This window comes from Silurus aristotelis (genome assembly GCF_946808225.1).
Source record: "Silurus aristotelis genome assembly, chromosome: 9".
Classification (NCBI taxonomy): Eukaryota; Metazoa; Chordata; class Actinopteri; order Siluriformes; family Siluridae; genus Silurus; species Silurus aristotelis.
The window spans coordinates 2,349,640-2,368,606 of record NC_139582.1 but is presented as its reverse complement, the minus strand read 5'-3'; the positions used below and the strand labels follow the sequence as shown (position 1 = coordinate 2,368,606).

At 41.9% G+C, this 18,967-nt stretch overlaps 2 protein-coding genes across 2 annotated transcripts in view; one reads left to right on the top strand and one right to left on the bottom strand.

Moving 5' to 3' along the window:
- Positions 1-17,682, bottom strand: part of adam10a (ADAM metallopeptidase domain 10a) — a 60,249-nt gene extending 42,567 nt beyond the window's left edge. Inside the window, exon 1 of the mRNA XM_083549940.1 lies at positions 17,253-17,682. Coding sequence (XP_083406066.1) covers positions 17,253-17,319 — 67 coding nt within the window. The 5' untranslated portion in view covers positions 17,320-17,682. The remainder of the gene's footprint in view (positions 1-17,252) is intronic.
- LOC310730831 (uncharacterized protein) lies at positions 12,565-15,226 on the top strand. Its single transcript, XM_083550047.1, has 2 exons — positions 12,565-12,984; positions 13,810-15,226. Exons 1-2 carry the CDS (start codon positions 12,954-12,956, stop codon positions 14,934-14,936), a joined length of 1,158 nt encoding a protein of 385 aa, XP_083406173.1. The 5' UTR covers positions 12,565-12,953; the 3' UTR covers positions 14,937-15,226.
- Positions 17,683-18,967: the final 1,285 nt, after the last annotated feature.

The window sequence follows — 18,967 nt, the reverse complement described above, 5'->3', positions numbered from 1 at the left end:
CGCACAGTACAGTGCTACACACTGCTGACGCACACTACAGTGCTACACACTGCTGACGCACACTACAGTGCTACACACTGCTGACGCACACTACAGTGCTACACACTGCTGACGCACACTACAGTGCTACACACTGCTGACGCACACTACAGTGCTACACACTGCTGACGCACACTACAGTGCTACACACTGCTGACGCACACTACAGTGCTACACACTGCTGACGCACACTACAGTGCTACACACTGCTGACGCACACTACAGTGCTACACACTGCTGACGCACACTACAGTGCTACACACTGCTGACGCACACTACAGTGCTACACACTGCTGACGCACACTACAGTGCTACACACTGCTGACGCACACTACAGTGCTACACACTGCTGACGCACACTACAGTGCTACACACTGCTGACGCACACTACAGTGCTACACACTGCTGACGCACACTACAGTGCTACACACTGCTGACGCACACTACAGTGCTACACACTGCTGACGCACACTACAGTGCTACACACTGCTGACGCACACTACAGTGCTACACACTGCTGACGCACACTACAGTGCTACACACTGCTGACGCACACTACAGTGCTACACACTGCTGACGCACACTACAGTGCTACACACTGCTTATACACACTGAAGTGCTACACACACTGCTAATACGCACACTGCAATGCTACACAAACTGCTCATACACACTGTAATGATACACACACTACTTATACACACACTGCAATGCTACACACAATGTGGCTACACACTGCATTTGAAATTCTTCTGGTCCACACTGAACAGGCTGCTGGTGAAGGACGCAGCTGCACTGCCTTCTGACTGGGACACACTGTGATGAACATGAAATATAGTGTATTGATTACTTTGTTGTGAAACACGTCCTGATGGTTCAGAAGGAGTTGGTGACCAGGATCGAATCAGGATGTGGACATGATGTTGAGCAGAAAGAGGAACGCCGGAGGAACAGATGGTGCCTCAGACGACAGGAAGAGACTTCACATCTTCGTGCTTGAAGGAACGCGACACCACGCAGTGAAGCAACCAGGCGTGTTCTCGGTGGTTTTACAGAGGACCAACAAATGGCATGATGAGGCGATGCGGTTCCTTCCTGGGAAATGTCCTGAAGAAGCTGCTGCTACACACAATGCAGCAACTACACACAATGTTTGATGCATTAAAGTAGAGCATCAGAGATGTTCTCACCACAAAGCTCCTGCTCTGCTCACATTAGCAAATGCTGGCGGTCTTCATGCACTACATTCTGCACAAACGTTAACGTATGCAGAAGAGGAAAGATAGCTGTTTTCTCCGAGTGTTTGTTACGCTGCCCTCACGTTTCTCACGTGTCCCAGAGTGAGAACATTCACTTTTAATGTGTACTTTTACTGATGTCGCACGGGTAGAAAACAGGAAACACTCGGACACCGGCTTTTTTCCTTTTTACAAGACAGGCGGAAATGTGGGTGGAGAGAGTGAGTGTAAGCAGGAGGAAAAGAGAGAGGGAAAGAAAGACAGACAGACAGACAATTAGAGAGAGAGAGAGAGACATTGTAAAAAAAGAGAGTGCAAGAGAGATATAGAATAAGAGTGAAAGATAAGAGAGACAAAGAGAGAGACAGAGAGAAAAGAGATGGAAGGAGAGACAGAGACAAAAACAGAAAAAGAAAGAGACAGAAAGAGATAGACAGGAAGAGAGACTGTGAAAGAAAAAGAGAGCTAGCACGAGAGAGAGAGAAAGAGACAGAGATAGACAGAGATTGAAAGAGAATGAGAGAGAGAGACAGAGAGAGAGAGAGAGAGAGAGAGAGAGAGAGAAAAAGAGATGGAGGGAGAAACAGGTAGGCAGAGAGACAAAAATGGAAAGAGAGAGAGACAGAAAGAGATAGACAGAGTGAAAGAGAGATAAAGACAAAAACAGAGAGACAGATAAAGAGTGAGAGACAAGAGATGAAGCGAGAAAGACAGAGAAACAGAAAGAGAGAGATAGATAGAGATGGTTGTCCCAATACTTTTGGCCCGGCAGTGTAGCTCACAGACTGAACAAAGTGGTGTTGAATGAGAGCTTGTTGATTTGTTGTCCTCGCAGTGATTCTGTGCCATGCGTGTGGGACCAGAAAGAGCGAGAAAGAAAGAGAGAGAGAGAGAGAGAGAGAGAGAGAGAGAGAGAACAGCAGGAGGGACGCAAGAAACGAGTAAAAAGGTAAAAAAAAAAAAAAAAAAAAAAAAAAAAACGAGAAATTATTTCTGTTGCCAGGAAAGACTTTGCATCATGGCGAGTGAGTTGTGTTTGTGTGGATTTATTAGTAAGGTAAATGCTAAGAGCTGCCAAATACACACACACACACGCACGCACCCGCGCACGCACACACGTCCCTATGCTACTGTCAATATTATTTAGAATGAAAGGCGTGCACACCACACACACACACACACACACACACACACACACACACACACACACACACACACACACAGGGCTTTTGAAATTAAATTAAATGTACTATGAAGTAAATTCATATTATTATACGTTACACAACAACACACTACACAACAGTACAGTATAAAACAATACGCAACACAACTTAACACTACACAACATCACACTAAGCAACAGTACACTACAAAAGAACAGGCAACAGTACATAACACTACACAACTCTAAAATACGCTACACAACACTACGAAAATGTCTAATCTTGCATTTAAACTCCAGTGGTGGAATGGTTCTACATCAACATCTTAAAGATCCACGAAGTTACTGAGCAACTCAAGAACTTTGAGGACGGATTTGGTCCGCAATTACTATCAACTGTCTGCTTCAATGGCCCACAGTTTGTATTTAATCGCTGCACACGTCAACAATGATGGAACTGTAATGAAAGGACATTTGGTGTCGAGGATGAGGTTCCTATTTGACTCTGGTTCCTCTTAAGGTTTCTTTCTCACGCCTTCTCGGGAGTTTTTCTTTGCCACAGTCACCACTGGCTCACTCAGAGATAAAACTCTCAGTGGAGCTGCTTTGAGACGAAATTGCTCTATAAAGACAAATAAATCAAAGTAAATTGAAGTAAAAAATATAAAAGGTCATAAGAATGATGGCTCTCGAGAATGATCCTGTGTGTAGGAGTGTACAACATGCCAAGGCCAGACCATACACATTCCTATTGGCATTCTCTACGCAGCCTTATGCTCTCACGCTAAAGCATACACACACACACACACACACACACACACACACACACACACACACACACACACACACACACACACACACACACACACACACACACACACACACACACACACAGTCTATATGCAGGAACACGGATCTGCATCAGGGCTCTGCTTTACAAATAAAAACAGGTGGAGAATAGGAAACGAGAGAAAAACAGAGTGTCATTGTTCGAGTGTGAAGAGCAAACGCTCATATCACACAAAACAACTCCACACATCTCCATGCAGGATCAGCAGACAGACACGAGGCATTAGAGACACCCCTGACACACACACACACACACACACACACACACACACACACACACGCATGACTGGAACAACTCAGGAACCCGGCGTTTATGTTCGTTTCAATGAAACAGTTGTTCAGCAGTAAAGGTTTGAATGTTTTTTTTTTTTTTGACTATTTTTCTCTGTATGTTGCATCCTTTTTGCCAAATTTCTTTTTTTTTTTTCTCCAACATACAGAATCTCTTTAAACATTGACTTTTAACAACAATAATATTTAGCATTTCTCAAAATATTGCATCTTTTTTTTCCTCTAAATAAATTTTTTTTATATATTATTTTCTCTGTATAATATTTGTTTTTTCCTCCAAAACATAATTTTTAATAAAACAATATAACCAAATTTTTCCCTAAATGTTATGCCTTTTATTTATTTTATTGCGACTTCTGAAAGAGAAGCTTCAAAACATATAACAGGTCCGGTTCTGACTCCATTCCCTGTTGCTTACTTGAACATCAACATCACACGATGAAGATGAGGATGATGTGGTGGTAAAGTTCTGGTTATGAAAGGTGCCAATAATTCTGGCTCATCACTGATATAAATCAGGGATTTTGAAATGTATATTCCGGACCGAAGAACCATAAGGGCGACAGAAAACTCTATAAATCCCCTGACTGACAGTTTTGCATTATTTCCCACTTGCTGTGGTTAGAAAACAGACTCCTCCGACCCTGTGTATAAACACATGACAACGTTCAGGCAATTTTCTGCTTGTCTGGTCCCTTCGTCTGCTGCTCACAGAGAAGAAACAATAAACCCAGAGATTCAGGAGTGTATCATATTGTATATTTTCTATTCTTCCGCTTGGAAGAGGAAATTACTTTTGATATAAAAAAAAAAAAAAAACACATTTGTGCAAGTTTCTCTCGAGTCGTACTGCTAATTCGATATCGCAGTCCTCCGAGGGTCTATCGAGTGAGAAACAGTAATGGAACGGCCTTGAAGAAGGTTATTGGGATTCAGGGACATGAAGAGATTATTAGGGTGTCAGAGTTTCGAGCAGAAACAGCGTAGGAGTGTCAAAATGTGTTTTTAATGCATCTTACGATACACTCGTGACCTTGATACACTTTTTTGCTGACCTTGCGTTTAGAAAATAATAATAGTCTGTGACTTTTTTCCCATCCTCCGTCTGCTTTTGCCGTCTGGTCTGCTTCAGGGCTTTCAAAATATAAACTCGTATTCCGACTATGCTTTTCAATATGAAAATAAAAATCCATATTCAAATAGAAAAACGCTTCAAAAACAAAGACTGAAAGACCCGAAGTTCAAACAATGTATTTACAGATCAACCTTTATTACTTATTATATATGCGATGAAAACGTGATTTACAAGCAGATTATTGAACTGAACTAACACAAGAATCAGACACTGTGCATACCACTAGCACCGTGTACCCTTTTGTACACCACACACCAGTTTCGTTTAAGAAATATTCTCGCAGGACCGACTTATGGGGGTGTGTATGTATAAAAGTCAGAACAATTCTGGGTATATTCCAATAACGGTACTGAAGCAATCTCGAGGGCTTCATTGAGTCATTAGATAATTAGCTACCCTATTTTTCGGACTATAAGCCGCTACTTTTTCCCCAACGTTTTAAACCCCAAGGCTTAAACAACGAAGCGGCTAATTTAGGAGTTTTTCCTGGGTTTTTCCCGGTTTCACAAACTTCAAGCCAAAAAAACTGAACCTTTTACTAACATTAGACCAATGAAATTTCCGAACGAAAACGCACCTCACCTGTGTTCTGAGCTGCACGGCTACGGGAGAAAAAAAGGTTTTTTAAATGATGCCAAAAGATAAACTCCAGAGAGAAATAATTGTCAAGGAGGAAGGAGGAAGACAGTGAACAATGACTTTCTTGGTCGGCTACTGTTTAGATACAAGCCGTTGTAACGCGTTGAGTCTGGGTGAAGGGCAAGTTCACTAACTCCAGTTACAACACAAATCATGAGCACAGACAGGTTTCCAAAACTCATGCTTTTTAATTTTTCTTGGCAACAGCGTTATGGGTTAGTCAAAGAAACTTAGAAATCAGCATCAGAAAATAATAAGGACATATTCCTCGGTCTTGCACACACGCAGTAATACTGGAAAAATGCGGCGGCATGCTATTCCCAAAATACCACTCTGTTCTTAAAGGAGCCACAACATATTTCACCTGTTACACCGTGTGTAACGTGTCTTTCGTTAAAGCCTGTGTAAAGTTCATTAGTGTACTTGCGGCTTATAGACAGGTGCGGCTTATTTATGTTAAAAATAAAAATATTTGTAAAATTCAGTGGGTGCGGCTTAAATATGGGTGCGCTTTATAGTCTGGAAATTACAGTATGTCCACATATACCACACATGAGGTTTGGAGCATTTGACCTGCCCATTGAAAAGAAACCAGATGTTGGATACGACTTATCGTATGTTTGTTTTTTTTCTCAATAGTTGTTTTCTCTTTCTCCATTTTAACAATCACATATTTAAAAAATAAATAAATAAATAAATAATCTTTAGTTTCACATTCGTGTTCACATTCTATGTTCTTATTGTGCGTTTCATCTTTAAAAATAAAGGAAATACATTTTCTAGGTCGAAATATTGAGTCGCCCTTTATGATCCTCATATATTACCATTATATCAGTGGCATCGCGTGGTCTTATGAGGACTAATCGTTTATTTGGATCACTTCTAGGACGATATTTCTTCCGGGGAAAAAAGTAGCCACCTTTTTTTTTTATTGTTATTATTATTATTATTATTATTATGCCCTTATCCAGAGCAACGTGCATTTATCTCAGTTCCACAGTAGAACAGCTAAGGGTTAAGGTCCTTGCTCAAGGATCCAGCAGTGGCAGCTATCACCTCCCTATTTTTTACACACCATCCAAACAAGATTGACTGATAAAGGAGTTCACTGTTGCTGCTCTACTCCGGGTTCATGTTTCAACCATTAAAACAGTCAGACACTCGGGTGTAAAATCTCTGTGAATCCAGCCTGTAGTATCAGTACATTCTGACGTCACATGTGCTCTAGTAGCACAAGTAAAGTGCCGAGGTGGCAGTTCACTGCTCGCTACACTGCTGCAGAGAGAAACTAAGAAAACTTTTTTTTGTTGGTTTTTTTTTAATTATTATTAATATTATTATTCGACTGGATCTTCTCACAAAACGTCTGCTATTAGGAAACCGAGAAGATCTCCCGTATAACGTTTTTAGCAGTTGTGTTTACAGAGTTTCCAAACACTGTGTGTGTCTGAGTGGTGTACAAATGAATGAGGAAGTGGAAAGAATTAGCTCGGCACGCCCTCCTCTTCCTTCTCCTGAGCCACGCCACGGCTGATAAGTGCACGCTTCCAGGTTAGGGAACATCCCACATTCGACCTAGTGCTCTTTCACACTAGAGACTAACTGAGGGGAGGAAAAAAAAAAACAGTTGCGTGGGTGGAGAACTTCGAGTTTGGACGGCGAACCACTCAAAGCATGCCTGTTCACCTCCTACACTCCTGATGCAGTAATTCTGTGGTGGAATGACTCTACATTTCATTCTCTCAACAACAACAAACCTATCTATGAGTGTATTCGTGCAAACAAAACATACGGAGTACAAAAAAGTACAATAAAATAAACGAGGAAAAAAAAAAAAAAAGATTAAAAAAAAAAGTTGGTGAGTCAAAAGAGACATTGGGCTTTGTACAGCTGATAGTCAGACAGGCACAACAGATGCGTTCAGACAAATGAGCTTTTGTGGTAGAGCCGAGTTCTGACCTGCGCTTGAAAAAAGGAAAGTGGGAGGGATTGTGGAACACAAAAGAGTGGACAAGAGCCATTGATTCTCTCTACGCCACAATGTTCATGGCGCTTCTGCAAAATTGCAATACACTGAAACCACTGCAAACTCGAGTCATCGACTCCATAAGAGAATGGGGACTCCAAAACACCTCGATGAAGCACTTTATTGGCACCATGAAAAAGTGTTACACACAAAATTGAGAAGGTTGATTAATTGGGAAGGTGCTAATATTTAATAAAAATCTGTAGACCATTACACTTATGTGGTTCTTCCTTAAACCTAGACTTTGTACATTGTGGAATTTCCCTAAAAGAGACCCAAACTCTTCCAGCAAGATGGTGCTCCAAAATCAAGCTCCATGAAGACATTTGATGGAACATCTCCAGTGTCCTGCACTGACCTCCTTAACCCCATGAACACCCTCAGGATAAACTGTGAAGTTGACCTCCTTACCTGATATCAGAATCTGATCTGGCTAATGCTCTTGTAGCTGAATAAACTCAAACCATCCTCAGCTACACCAAAATCTAGTGGAAAGCCTTCACATATGAGTGGAGCTCATTATACCAGTAAATCACGAACATAATTTGATCTTTTTCAGTTTCAGTGAGTTTTCAGCTCAATGTAACCTAATTTTCTTGTTCTTGGTAATTCAGATTATTCAGAGTGTCTGAGGTACCTGTGAGATTAATTCAGTATGAGGTCAATAAGTGTGAGGTAAATCAGTGTGAAATAATTCGGTGTACAGTAAATCAGTGTGTGTGTAAGTGTGTGAGGTAACTACGAGATGATTTATTATAAAATCTTTAATTTATTTGGGAGGTAATTTACTGTGGAATTAATTCAAAGTACGGTAGTTGAGTGTATGATAATCCAGTTTGAGGTAAATCGCTGAGGTAACGGGCAATTCATTGTGAAATAATTCAGTGTGAGGTAACTGAGGTAAGTCAGGTCAGTGTGAAAATTCAGTGAGATAATTGTGAAGTAATTTAATGTGAAACAAATCAGTAAAAAATAACAGTGTAAAATGATTCAGTGTGAGGTAATTCAGTTAGTCAGTATGAGGTAATTCAATATGAGGAAGTCAGTGTGAGGTGGGTCAGTATGAGGTAATTCAATATGAGGTAAGTCATTAGGTCAGTGTGAGAGTTCAGTTGTCAGTATGAGAATTATTTGAGGTAAGTCAGTGTAAGGCGAGTCAGTGTGAGGCGATTAACGGTAAGGTAATTCAGTATGAGGCAATTCAGTATCAGGTAAGTCACTGTGAGGCAAGTTAGTAAGTAAGTCTGAGGTGGTTCACTGGTAAAGAAAAAAATTAGTGTGAGGAGAGTCAGTATAAGGTAAAGTCAGTGTGAGGAGAGTCAGTATAAGGTAAAGTCAGTGTGAGGAGAGTCAGTATAAGGTAAAGTCAGTGTGAGGAGAGTCAGTATAAGGTAAAGTCAGTGTAAGGAGAGTCAGTGAGAGGAGAGTCAGTATAAGGTAAAGTCAGTGTGAGGAGAGTCAGTATAAGGTAAAGTCAGTGTGAGGAGAGTCAGTATAAGGTAAAGTCAGTGTGAGGAGAGTCAGTATAAGGTAAAGTCAGTGTAAGGAGAGTCAGTGAGAGGAGAGTCAGTATAAGGTAAAGTCAGTGTGAGGAGAGTCAGTGAGAGGAGAGTCATTATAAGGTAAAGTCAGTGTGAGGAGAGTCAGTATAAGGTAAAGTCAGTGTGAGGAGAGTCAGTAAGAGGAGAGTCAGTATAAGGTAAAGTCAGTGTGAGGAGAGTCAGTATAAGGTAAAGTCAGTGTGAGGAGAGTCAGTATAATGTAAAGTCAGTGTGAGGAGAGTCAGTATAAGGTAAAGTCAGTGTGAGGAGAGTCAGTATAAGGTAAAGTCGGTGTAAGGAGAGTCAGTGAGAGGAGAGTCAGTATAAGGTAAAGTCAGTGTGAGGAGAGTCAGTATAAGGTAAAGTCAGTGTGAGGAGAGTCAGTATAAGGTAAAGTCAGTGTGAGGAGAGTCAGTATAAGGTAAAGTCAGTGTGAGGAGAGTCAGTATAAGGTAAAGTCAGTGTGAGGAGAGTCAGTATAAGGTAAAGTCAGTGTAAGGAGAGTCAGTGAGAGGAGAGTCAGTATAAGGTAAAGTCAGTGTGAGGAGAGTCAGTGAGAGGAGAGTCAGTATAAGGTAAAGTCAGTGTGAGGAGAGTCAGTATAAGGTAAAGTCAGTGTGAGGAGAGTCAGTATAAGGTAAAGTCAGTGTGAGGAGAGTCAGTAAGAGGAGAGTCAGTATAAGGTAAAGTCAGTGTGAGGAGAGTCAGTATAAGGTAAAGTCAGTGTGAGGAGAGTCAGTATAAGGTAAAGTCAGTGTGAGGAGAGTCAGTATAAGGTAAAGTCAGTGTAAGGAGAGTCAGTGAGAGGAGAGTCAGTATAAGGTAAATTCAGTGTGAGGAGAGTCAGTGTGAGGAGAGTCGGTATAAGGTAAAGTCAGTGTGAGGAGAGTCAGTGTGAGGAGAGTCAGTATAAGGTAAAGTCAGTGTGAGGAGAGTCAGTGAGAGGAAAGTCAGTATAAGGTAAATTCAGTGTGAGGAGAGTCAGTGTGAGGAGAGTCAGTGTGAGGTAACCAGCTTCTAGCTTTATAAAAAAGTAAAAGATTTGTATGATTTACATTTACAGCATTTGTCAGACGCCCTTATCCAGAGCAACGTGCATTTATTTCAGTTCCACTGTAGAACAGCTAAGGGTTAAGGTCCTCGCTCAAGGATCCAGCAGTGGCAGCTGAGTGGCAGCTACCACCTCCCCAATTTTTATGCTCCATCCAAACAAGACTGACTGATAAAGGAGTTCACTGTTGCTGCTCTACTCTGGGTTCATGTTTCAACCATTAAAACAGTCAGACACTCAGGTGTAAAATCTCTGTGAATCCAGCCTGTAGTATCAGTACATTCTGACGTCACACATGCTCCAGTAGCACAAGTAAAGTGCCGAGTTGGCAGTTCACTGCTCGCTACACTGCTGCAGAGAGAACGCTGGGGATTCGTCCTCATTACCAAGTCATTACATGACTCCAGATTATTCTGCGTAGCAAAGTTTGTTTGCAGAAAACAGCAGCATGCACCAAGAAAAGAGAAACACCATCACTCGCTATCGCCTCAATGCTGCAATAGAAGTTTTCAGAACGTAAGGTGATCACTGCTCCTCCGAAAGCACAGAATTACAGTAAAGCAGCTTGGAGACAAACATGAAGAGGAAGCAGCTTGACTCAGACGCTCCACCACATAAACTGGGACGTTTAAGTTATAAAAAAAAAAAAAAAAACAGCCAAATATTAGTGCATTTAATTGCCATATTAAATCAAAATGCGAATACAAACATATAAATCAAAATAAATGTTTGCCTCTTTCCTCGGCCTGAATCCTATGGAATCCCGTTTCCGCCACATTGAAAAAAAGTTTACCTAACTCCGCCTTTTTTTTTCTCGCAAATCTGACTTTATTTCTCATAAACATTCAACATTTCTGACCATCCAACATTTCAAAGCTGTTGGTGTATAAAAAAGGCTCCTCTGCTCCGTCTGTCTTTTTTCGTCTTCCCCAGACCTGAATGATAGACAAAGTTCTCTCCAGGGATCAAAGGCTTTGTTTGATATTAAGTGATTTTACTGATTGTAGCGGATTTAATTTTCAATGCGTAAAACTTTATGGTACTACAAAGAGGCTGACGGAAAAAAAGGCGGAATACTGAGGAAAAAAGTCAGAAATCAAGTCGGAATTACGAGAAATTAAGTCAGAAATCAAGCCAGAATTACGAGAAAATAGGGTCGGAATAAGGCAAAAAAATATATATGTTAATAATAATAATAATATGGCGGAAATGGGCTTCTGTATGAAACTTCTCCTTGGCCCTCCCTGTTTTCTTCATTTTTTCATTATGCAGCATCTCCTTTGTTTACCTGTCCAGAGCGTGAGTAATAATAGTCCACGGAGAAACACAAGGCTCCGTGTGCAGTCAAATGGACTAAACAAAACAGCGAGGCAAGTAATTTGTCTGAGTACCGAGTTGTGATTGGCTGAAAGTAGTTCAGGTCTTACTGAGCTACATGAAGCATTTCTGCATTTGGTTGAACTTCTGTTGCGAATACGGTGATTTTAATAAACGGCTCAAGATGGATCTAGAATGAAAAACAGCACCAGGCGTTAACTACAACAGCTTCACTATTAGTAGAGTTGCAGCACACACACACACACACACACACACACACACACACACACACACACACACACACACACACACAGACAGACAGACAGACAGACAGAAGCTCTCTCGCTCTCTGTACATGTGTTATTGTGAGATAACACGGTTAAAATGCTACCACTTCCTGCCAGTGTGTGTGTGTGTGTGTGTGTGTGTGTGTGTGTGTGTGTTTCACACTAACAGAACAAACCCATAAGGTTGAGCAAATCATTATCACTAGGAGGATCTTATTTTATTTTCTTCACTGTATTTTTGTTTTTTGTGTGTGTGTGTGCATTTGATCTACACTGGCGTATGTTTTGTCTTTTTATTCGTATTATTGCAAGAATTAATATTATTTTTATAAACAATATTATTCTTGTTCTACTGTATCTGAACATACGGGAAAGAAAAACAAAGACAAATTGAGAGAAAGAGAGAAAGACAGAGAAAAAGTGGAAGACAAAAAAGACAGAAATAGAGAGATGGAAAAAAAGAGAGATTAAGAAAAAGAGAGACAGAAAGAGAGCGCTATTGAGAGAAACAAGAGAGAGAAAGAAAAAGATGGAAAAAATATTGAGAGCCAAAAAGAAAAGAGATTTTTTTTTTTTAAAAAGGAAGAAAGACAGAAAAATATAGATACTGAAAAGAGACAAAGAGAAAGACAGGCAAAAGACAAAGGAACAAGAACAAGAGAGACAGAAAGAGAGAGATAAAGACAACAGAAACAAAGGAGAGAGATTGAGACATAGAAAGACAAATTAAAAGATAGAGTATAGAAAGAGAGAGAAAAAAAGAGAGAGAGAGAGAGAGAGAAATACAGTAATAGAGAGAAAGAGAGAAAAAAAAAAAGAGAAATCTGCCCATTTCCTCAGAAAGTACAGTGTAAAAAAACGTCCTGTAGTTTGACTCGGTGCAACTCGAAGGCAGTAGAAACAAAATCCAAAATTTGCTACGACACCCAGAGACGCCGTAGACAACAGTCTGGTTTCAACAGTTTGGGGAAAAACCACAAAAACCCAATACTTTTGCTCACATCATGTAGGTGATCTGTAATCATTTCGAACTCGAGGGTGGTCTGATTAAGAAGTGTGTGAGGGTTTATGAAATGATTATGACGTCAAACATAAGCGCTTGTTCTTGTTTTGAGCGAATCGCTAAACTTCTACGAGCAGCTGCTTCACCCCATGTGACGATAAACAGACTTTGGAGAAACAGAGACACCGCCTCACCCTGTAATCTCAGAGATAGCGCTCTAATCAAACGCCTTCGAAAAGCTCGCGTCGGTGAACACCACCATCACCACCCATGAAGCAGATACTCTAAACGCAGAACGACACGTAATAAACAGGGTGGTATATTTAAAAATGTCTGGTTCTTCTACTGTTCGGTAATAAACATCACAGCTTCTGGATGAGGACCAGGCATTTACATAGCGCTCAGAGTGAGTAGATTAGCAACTTGCTTTGCCTCGGTATAATAAATTATTCATGTGGAGCCCCTCAGGAAAGGGATGGCTCTTTCTAGAGAGAGGGAAAAAAAAGGTGCAAAGTCAAAACCCCATACCGATTTCTCACATTTCTTTCATGTGTTTCCTCAAAATGTTACCTGAATGTGCTGAATGTGTGAACCTCGACTGAACTGATTTAGTATTACAACGTCGTTTAACGATCGCAAACAGCTGAGCCAAAAAAAAAAAAGAGAGAGAAAAAAATGCCACACAAAGATGTGTGTATGTGTGTGTGTGTGTGTGTGTGTGTGTGTGTGTGTGTGTGTGTGTGTGTGTGTGTGTGTGTGTGTGTGTGAACTCGGGGTTTGTTATATTATCATGATATTACACCCAATAGATTTTTTTCTACTCGTCCATACTGGGGTTCGTAAATCACAAACACTTTTCTGTTCACTATTCCTACAGGTGACCGACAAAACAGGTGACTTGTTAAGCTGGTGGCCTTCGAATAAGAAGGTCATCAGTTTGAATCTCAGCCCCCGTCAGCGCTGGGCCCTTAATCCGCAACTGCTCAGTAAAAATGAGATAAGTGTAAGTCACTCTGGATGAGGGCGTCTGCCAAAGGCCATACATGGTTAAAAAAAAAAAAAAAAAAAAAAAAAAAAAAAAAAAAAAAAAAAAAAACTGTACTGACACCTTCGGGTTCATTTGGGATGTTTCCCTGCTAGTTATGCTCATGATTCACAGTAAATCAGTAATTGGGGCAGATCTGTAACACTAAGGCAGATAGTTTTGTTTTTTTCATACCACCCTGTATAGTAATAATCAAACCCACAGAGCGACGATCAACCCGATCAACGATCGACTATCAACCCCACCGAGCGACTATCAACCCCACAGAGCGACTAACAACCCCACAGAGCGACTATCAAACCCACAGAGCGACTATCAAACCCACAGAGCGACTATTAAACCCACAGAGCGACTATCAAACCCACAGAGCGACTATCAAACCCACAGAGCGACTATCAAACCCACAGAGCGACTATCAAACCCACGATCAAACCCACAGAGCTACTATCAAACCCACAGAGCAACTATCAAACCCACAGAGCTACTATCAAACCCACAGAGCGACTAACAAACCCACAGAGCGACTATCAAACCCACAGAGCGACTATCAAACCCACAGAGCGACTATCAAACCCACAGAGCGACTATCAAACCCACGATCAAACCCACAGAGCTACTATCAAACCCACAGAGCAACTATCAAACCCACAGAGCTACTATCAAACCCACAGAGCTACTATCAAACCCACAGAGCGACTAACAAACCCACAGAGCGACTATCAAACCCACAGAGCGACTATCAAACCCACAGAGCGACTAACAACCCCACAGAGCGACTATCAAACCCACAGATCGACTATCAACCCCACCGAGCGACTAACAACCCCACAGAGCGACTATCAAACCCACAGAGCGACTATCAAACCCACAGAGCGACTATCAAACCCACAGAGCGACTATCAAACCCACGATCAAACCCACAGAGCTACTATCAAACCCACAGAGCTACTATCAAACCCACAGAGCTACTATCAAACCCACAGAGCTACTATCAAACCCACAGAGCAACTATCAAACCCACAGAGCGACTAACAAACCCACAGAGCGACTATCAAACCCACAGAGCGACTATCAAACCCACGATCAAACCCACAGAGCTACTATCAAACCCACAGAGCTACTATCAAACCCACAGAGCAACTATCAAACCCACAGAGCGACTAACAACCCCACAGAGCGACTATCAAACCCACAGAGCGACTATCAAACCCACAGAGCGACTATCAAACCCACGATCAAACCCACAGAGCTACTATCAAACCCACAGAGCTACTATCAAACCCACAGAGCGATGTGGGTTAAAAAAAAAATAGTTCGAAAGAAACATTTATTAAACAACGCAAGACTCCAACTAGTGCTGACCTGTAACCTAAACTACAGCTGGGTGAAGGTTCGCTTACAATTCAGCTCGAAATGTTACTTTCATTCTCCCTAAAATTTGATTCTCATTATCTCTTTAGAGGCATCGTATTTAACCTATGAAATACAGAAGGTTGATTAAGAATGAAGGATAAGAACTCAAAGCCCAGGACACACAAAGCTGCAGTCGGCCGTCTGGGAATGTCGTGTGGTTCCGCTTTAGTATCATTGGTTCTGGTTGGACGCCGTCGGCTGCATGTCGAATCGGCGGTGAGAAAAAGGACTCTGATTGGCTCATTAGCCACAAGCGCACGAGAAAAACACGGAATACGCTTGTTCTATTCTTGCTTTTGTCAATGCAAATTAAAAGACATTTAAAAAAGCTACACGAATACGTCACTAATGATCGCCACCTGCTGGTATGAGAGAGTTATGTTCTCTCACACAAGTGTAAAACGTACACGCGCGGTTTGTTGGATCAGATGCGGCGTCCTAATTTGCAGCGTAAATCGGTAAAATGCTAATTAATTTAAAAATGGCAAACATCTTAAGATTAATGGGTCGACCTCGAGATCAAACCCATAGAGTGATGAGAATCAAACCAAGAATGTGATTAAAACCTATAATGATGATCAAACTATAGCTGGTACAGCATGACCCTAATTTGCATACTCAAACATGATTGGCTCCTACATTTATGATGCAATAACACATGCTTGTAATATTCATCTCTAAATCTGAAAACGCGAAAACGTAATCAGATATGAGATCTACAACCTCGAAATACTGTTCTACTCTTCTATCACGGGAGGAGCACTGATTTAACTTCACTTTGTGTTCATATCTTCTCAAGACCTTCACCTTGAGCTGACCGAAAGTGCTGTTGAGACAAACTCGCATTGCGATCACGAACACGTTGTACTTTAAGGTGTCAGACATCGTAGAACAGCTTTGTTGGTGAAACCTTTTTGGTCTCCAGTTTTCTGGCGGTCTACTCACCTACAATTGTTTGCAGGGGAACGCTAGAGAACGGGGGATTGAGGGTTAAGGGCCTTGTACAAGAGCCCAGCAGTGGCAGCTTGGTAGTGCTGGGATTTGAACCTATGACCTTCCAAACACAAATCCAACATCTTGTCCACTGAGCTATCACCTTCCCAAATCAGGCATGTGAATTCGCACCATGTGAAAATCCGAGATAAATAAAGCGGCAAACGTATCAAGAAAGATGTTGACCAAGTGTCGTATCCACAAGGAACATCTAAGAAAGGAGCCTGTTTTGCGTTTGTGACACAAAATCATGATACGAGATATTTTTCTGGACCTTGACCTCATACCTGGTCTCTGACGAAACCCCAGGTCTATCATTAGAGCATCGTCTTCTAACTACCTGATCTGAAGGTCAGGTTTTTCTGCAACCGTCTCGAATTCTAAATTTACACAACCCTGATCTAATCTCACAACTTCTGAGATCTTCCTTGATGACGAATACATTTGTTTTTAGTTTAGGTGTTGCTGTATGAAAGGTGCAGGAAGTAAACATAGAAGACATCATAGCCGAGAACGAAGGTTGGAGTTGAAGTAAAGTGGAAATGAACTGCAGTAGTTTCTTTCCTTCTACACTCAAGCCTGGGCTTGTCCTCCTGCCGCAGATATGAGAAGTGTGTGTGTGTGTGTTTTAAAAAGGAATATTCTCTCCTAAGATGATCCAAACCTGAGACCTACATAATAAAACTCATATCTGTGTTTTTCCACCCTTAATTACTCCACCGTTTGTCCACTCAGGCTTCTCAGTAATCCTGGAAGGTTGGAGATATCTCACTGGAGATCAGAGTTTCCATCTGCGGCGCTTAGTGGAAGTTAGCTAGATTACTAGCCAGATAGGCCTGGGCTTGGGTTTGGTTGGATCAAGTTTATTTCCAGTTCGGTGGCGAAAATAACGTCTTCATTAGCGACTAAACTGTTCAGGTCAGTTGAACACAATGAACTTCTTGAAGATGTAAAATGTTTCAAACTCTGCAGGGTGATGTATCAGATCGGACTTTCAAGTAAAACCAGTGATACTTCCCCGTCAAAACCCCTCCCCGGGGGGGGGGCAGTAGAAGGGGCAGGAGTGGCAGCAGAGGCAGGAGTGGCAGCAGGGGAAAGAGTGGCAGCAGGGCGCAGGAGTGGCAGCTTCAGTTCCAAAAAGCCGATTAACGCAAACAAGGCTCGGACACTTTCTACGGAACAACCGCATAAACACACACACACACACACACACACACACTTACCTATCGAGTCACTCAGGCAGTAGAGCAGCACCAGGAGTTTAAACACCACCATGTCGGATAAATTCATGTCGCTCACGTTTGACACCGCGGAACGGTCCGGGCGTTAACGTGGACGTGCGTAAAAACGCGCGTGTTTGCGAGCGCGCGTGTGCGTGTTTCCACTTCCCTTCTTCTGCTTTTTTTCAGTTTCGATTCGTGTCCGATCTTAAAGGCGCAGCACTCCGTGTTGACGATGATCACGACCAAGACCAAGAAGACTGCTGCTGCGTCTCTGCGGCGTGAAATCGCCGCCGCCTCTCCTGCGACCGGACGTCACCGGACTGACCGACAGACCGACAGACCGAGCGCGCGACAGACAGACAGACAGACAGACAGACAGACAGAGCGCGCGACACCTCCCTCCCTGTTCAAAGAAGAAAAACCGGACGGCGTGACTCCATAGTCAGGAAGTTGCAGCAAGCCCCGCCCACTGAACAGACCGAAAACATGAAGGCAGGAAGTCCTGAGTGCAAGATCGAGTTTGGAACCACCTAAACCTTTTCATGTGCATGTTCCTTAAGTTCCCCAGACACTTGTTTATGTTTTAATTCTGACCAAACAAATATATACACACCTAGACTTAACTTTCATACTCCTCAGCATGAAGAACAGCTTTACACTTTTCTCAGACAATTAGTTTTTTCCAAACATTCAGCAAACCTGCTAAAGATGTTCCTCACTTGTGATCCAGTTCATCAGGATTTAGCTGCGGTGACTGAGCAGGCCAATCATGATAGATATCACTCCAGACGTCTGTTTGCTCTCTGAATATCTCTTAGAACTTGAACATATTCACCCGCTTCATCTAATTGTCTTTTGTACGGTATGGAAGTATGAAGGTTGACGTATGGAATGGTAGACATGTTGGTGCAGGATTCCTTTCACTTTTTCCCGAATAAGTCTCCAACCTTCCCCTGCTTCCAAACAACCTTCCATGTTTGACTGTGGCAGTCTGATCACATCTTCTCTCCTGTTCTCCAAACCTTCATAAGTTCTTCTGTTAGACAAAAATGTCGAATTTGAACTACACAGAACTTTCTTTCACTCATTCACCATACAATCCTTATGTGTTTTTGACCAGGCCTGAATAAATGAGGTCCAAACATCTCCAAAAACAGCAGATCTTGTGAAGGCTTCTTAATGCTTGTGTGAAGATAAAGCAGCACAAATTGCAGAAAAAGTGAATGCTGGTTCTTATAGAAAGGATTCAAAGCATACAATGCAGAACATCACATCTTGCTGTGTATGATGGAGCTGTGTGGCTGCAGAGCGATCAGAGAGCCCATGCAGACCCCCTGTACACCACTGAAAGCTCCTACAATGAACAGGACTAGTAGATAAAGTGGAGTGATGAAACAGGTGGACATCATGTGGACAGCCGGGTGGAGGTGTAGGCATGGCTCGCCTGGGGGAAGAGATGCCACCAGGATGCACTATGGAAAGAAAGCAAACTAGTGGAGATAGTGAGATTCAATTCTGGGTGATGACCTGCTGGAAAACTTTTATTGAAAAAAAATTATACTCAGGAACTTTTTTCATTTAATGAAAAACCTATACAATTACAGAATTGCACACTAAAGTCGCCATCTTGTGGTCAGAAAAGGCACAGCAAAGGATTTCTATATAATTTAAATATCCTGCGGTTTCAATACGTAATTAACAAAATAGGGTTAGGG

What these genes read in the sequence shown, in the direction of transcription:
- LOC310730831 (XM_083550047.1), top strand. Translation starts at nt 12,954, where the DNA reads ATGAGGACCAGGCATTTACATAGCGCTCAGA. An exon ending in GCATTTACATAGCGCTCAGA is followed by an intron (nt 12,985 to 13,809) that starts GTGAGTAGATTA and finishes CACCCTGTATAG; the next exon opens with TAATAATCAAACCCACAGAG.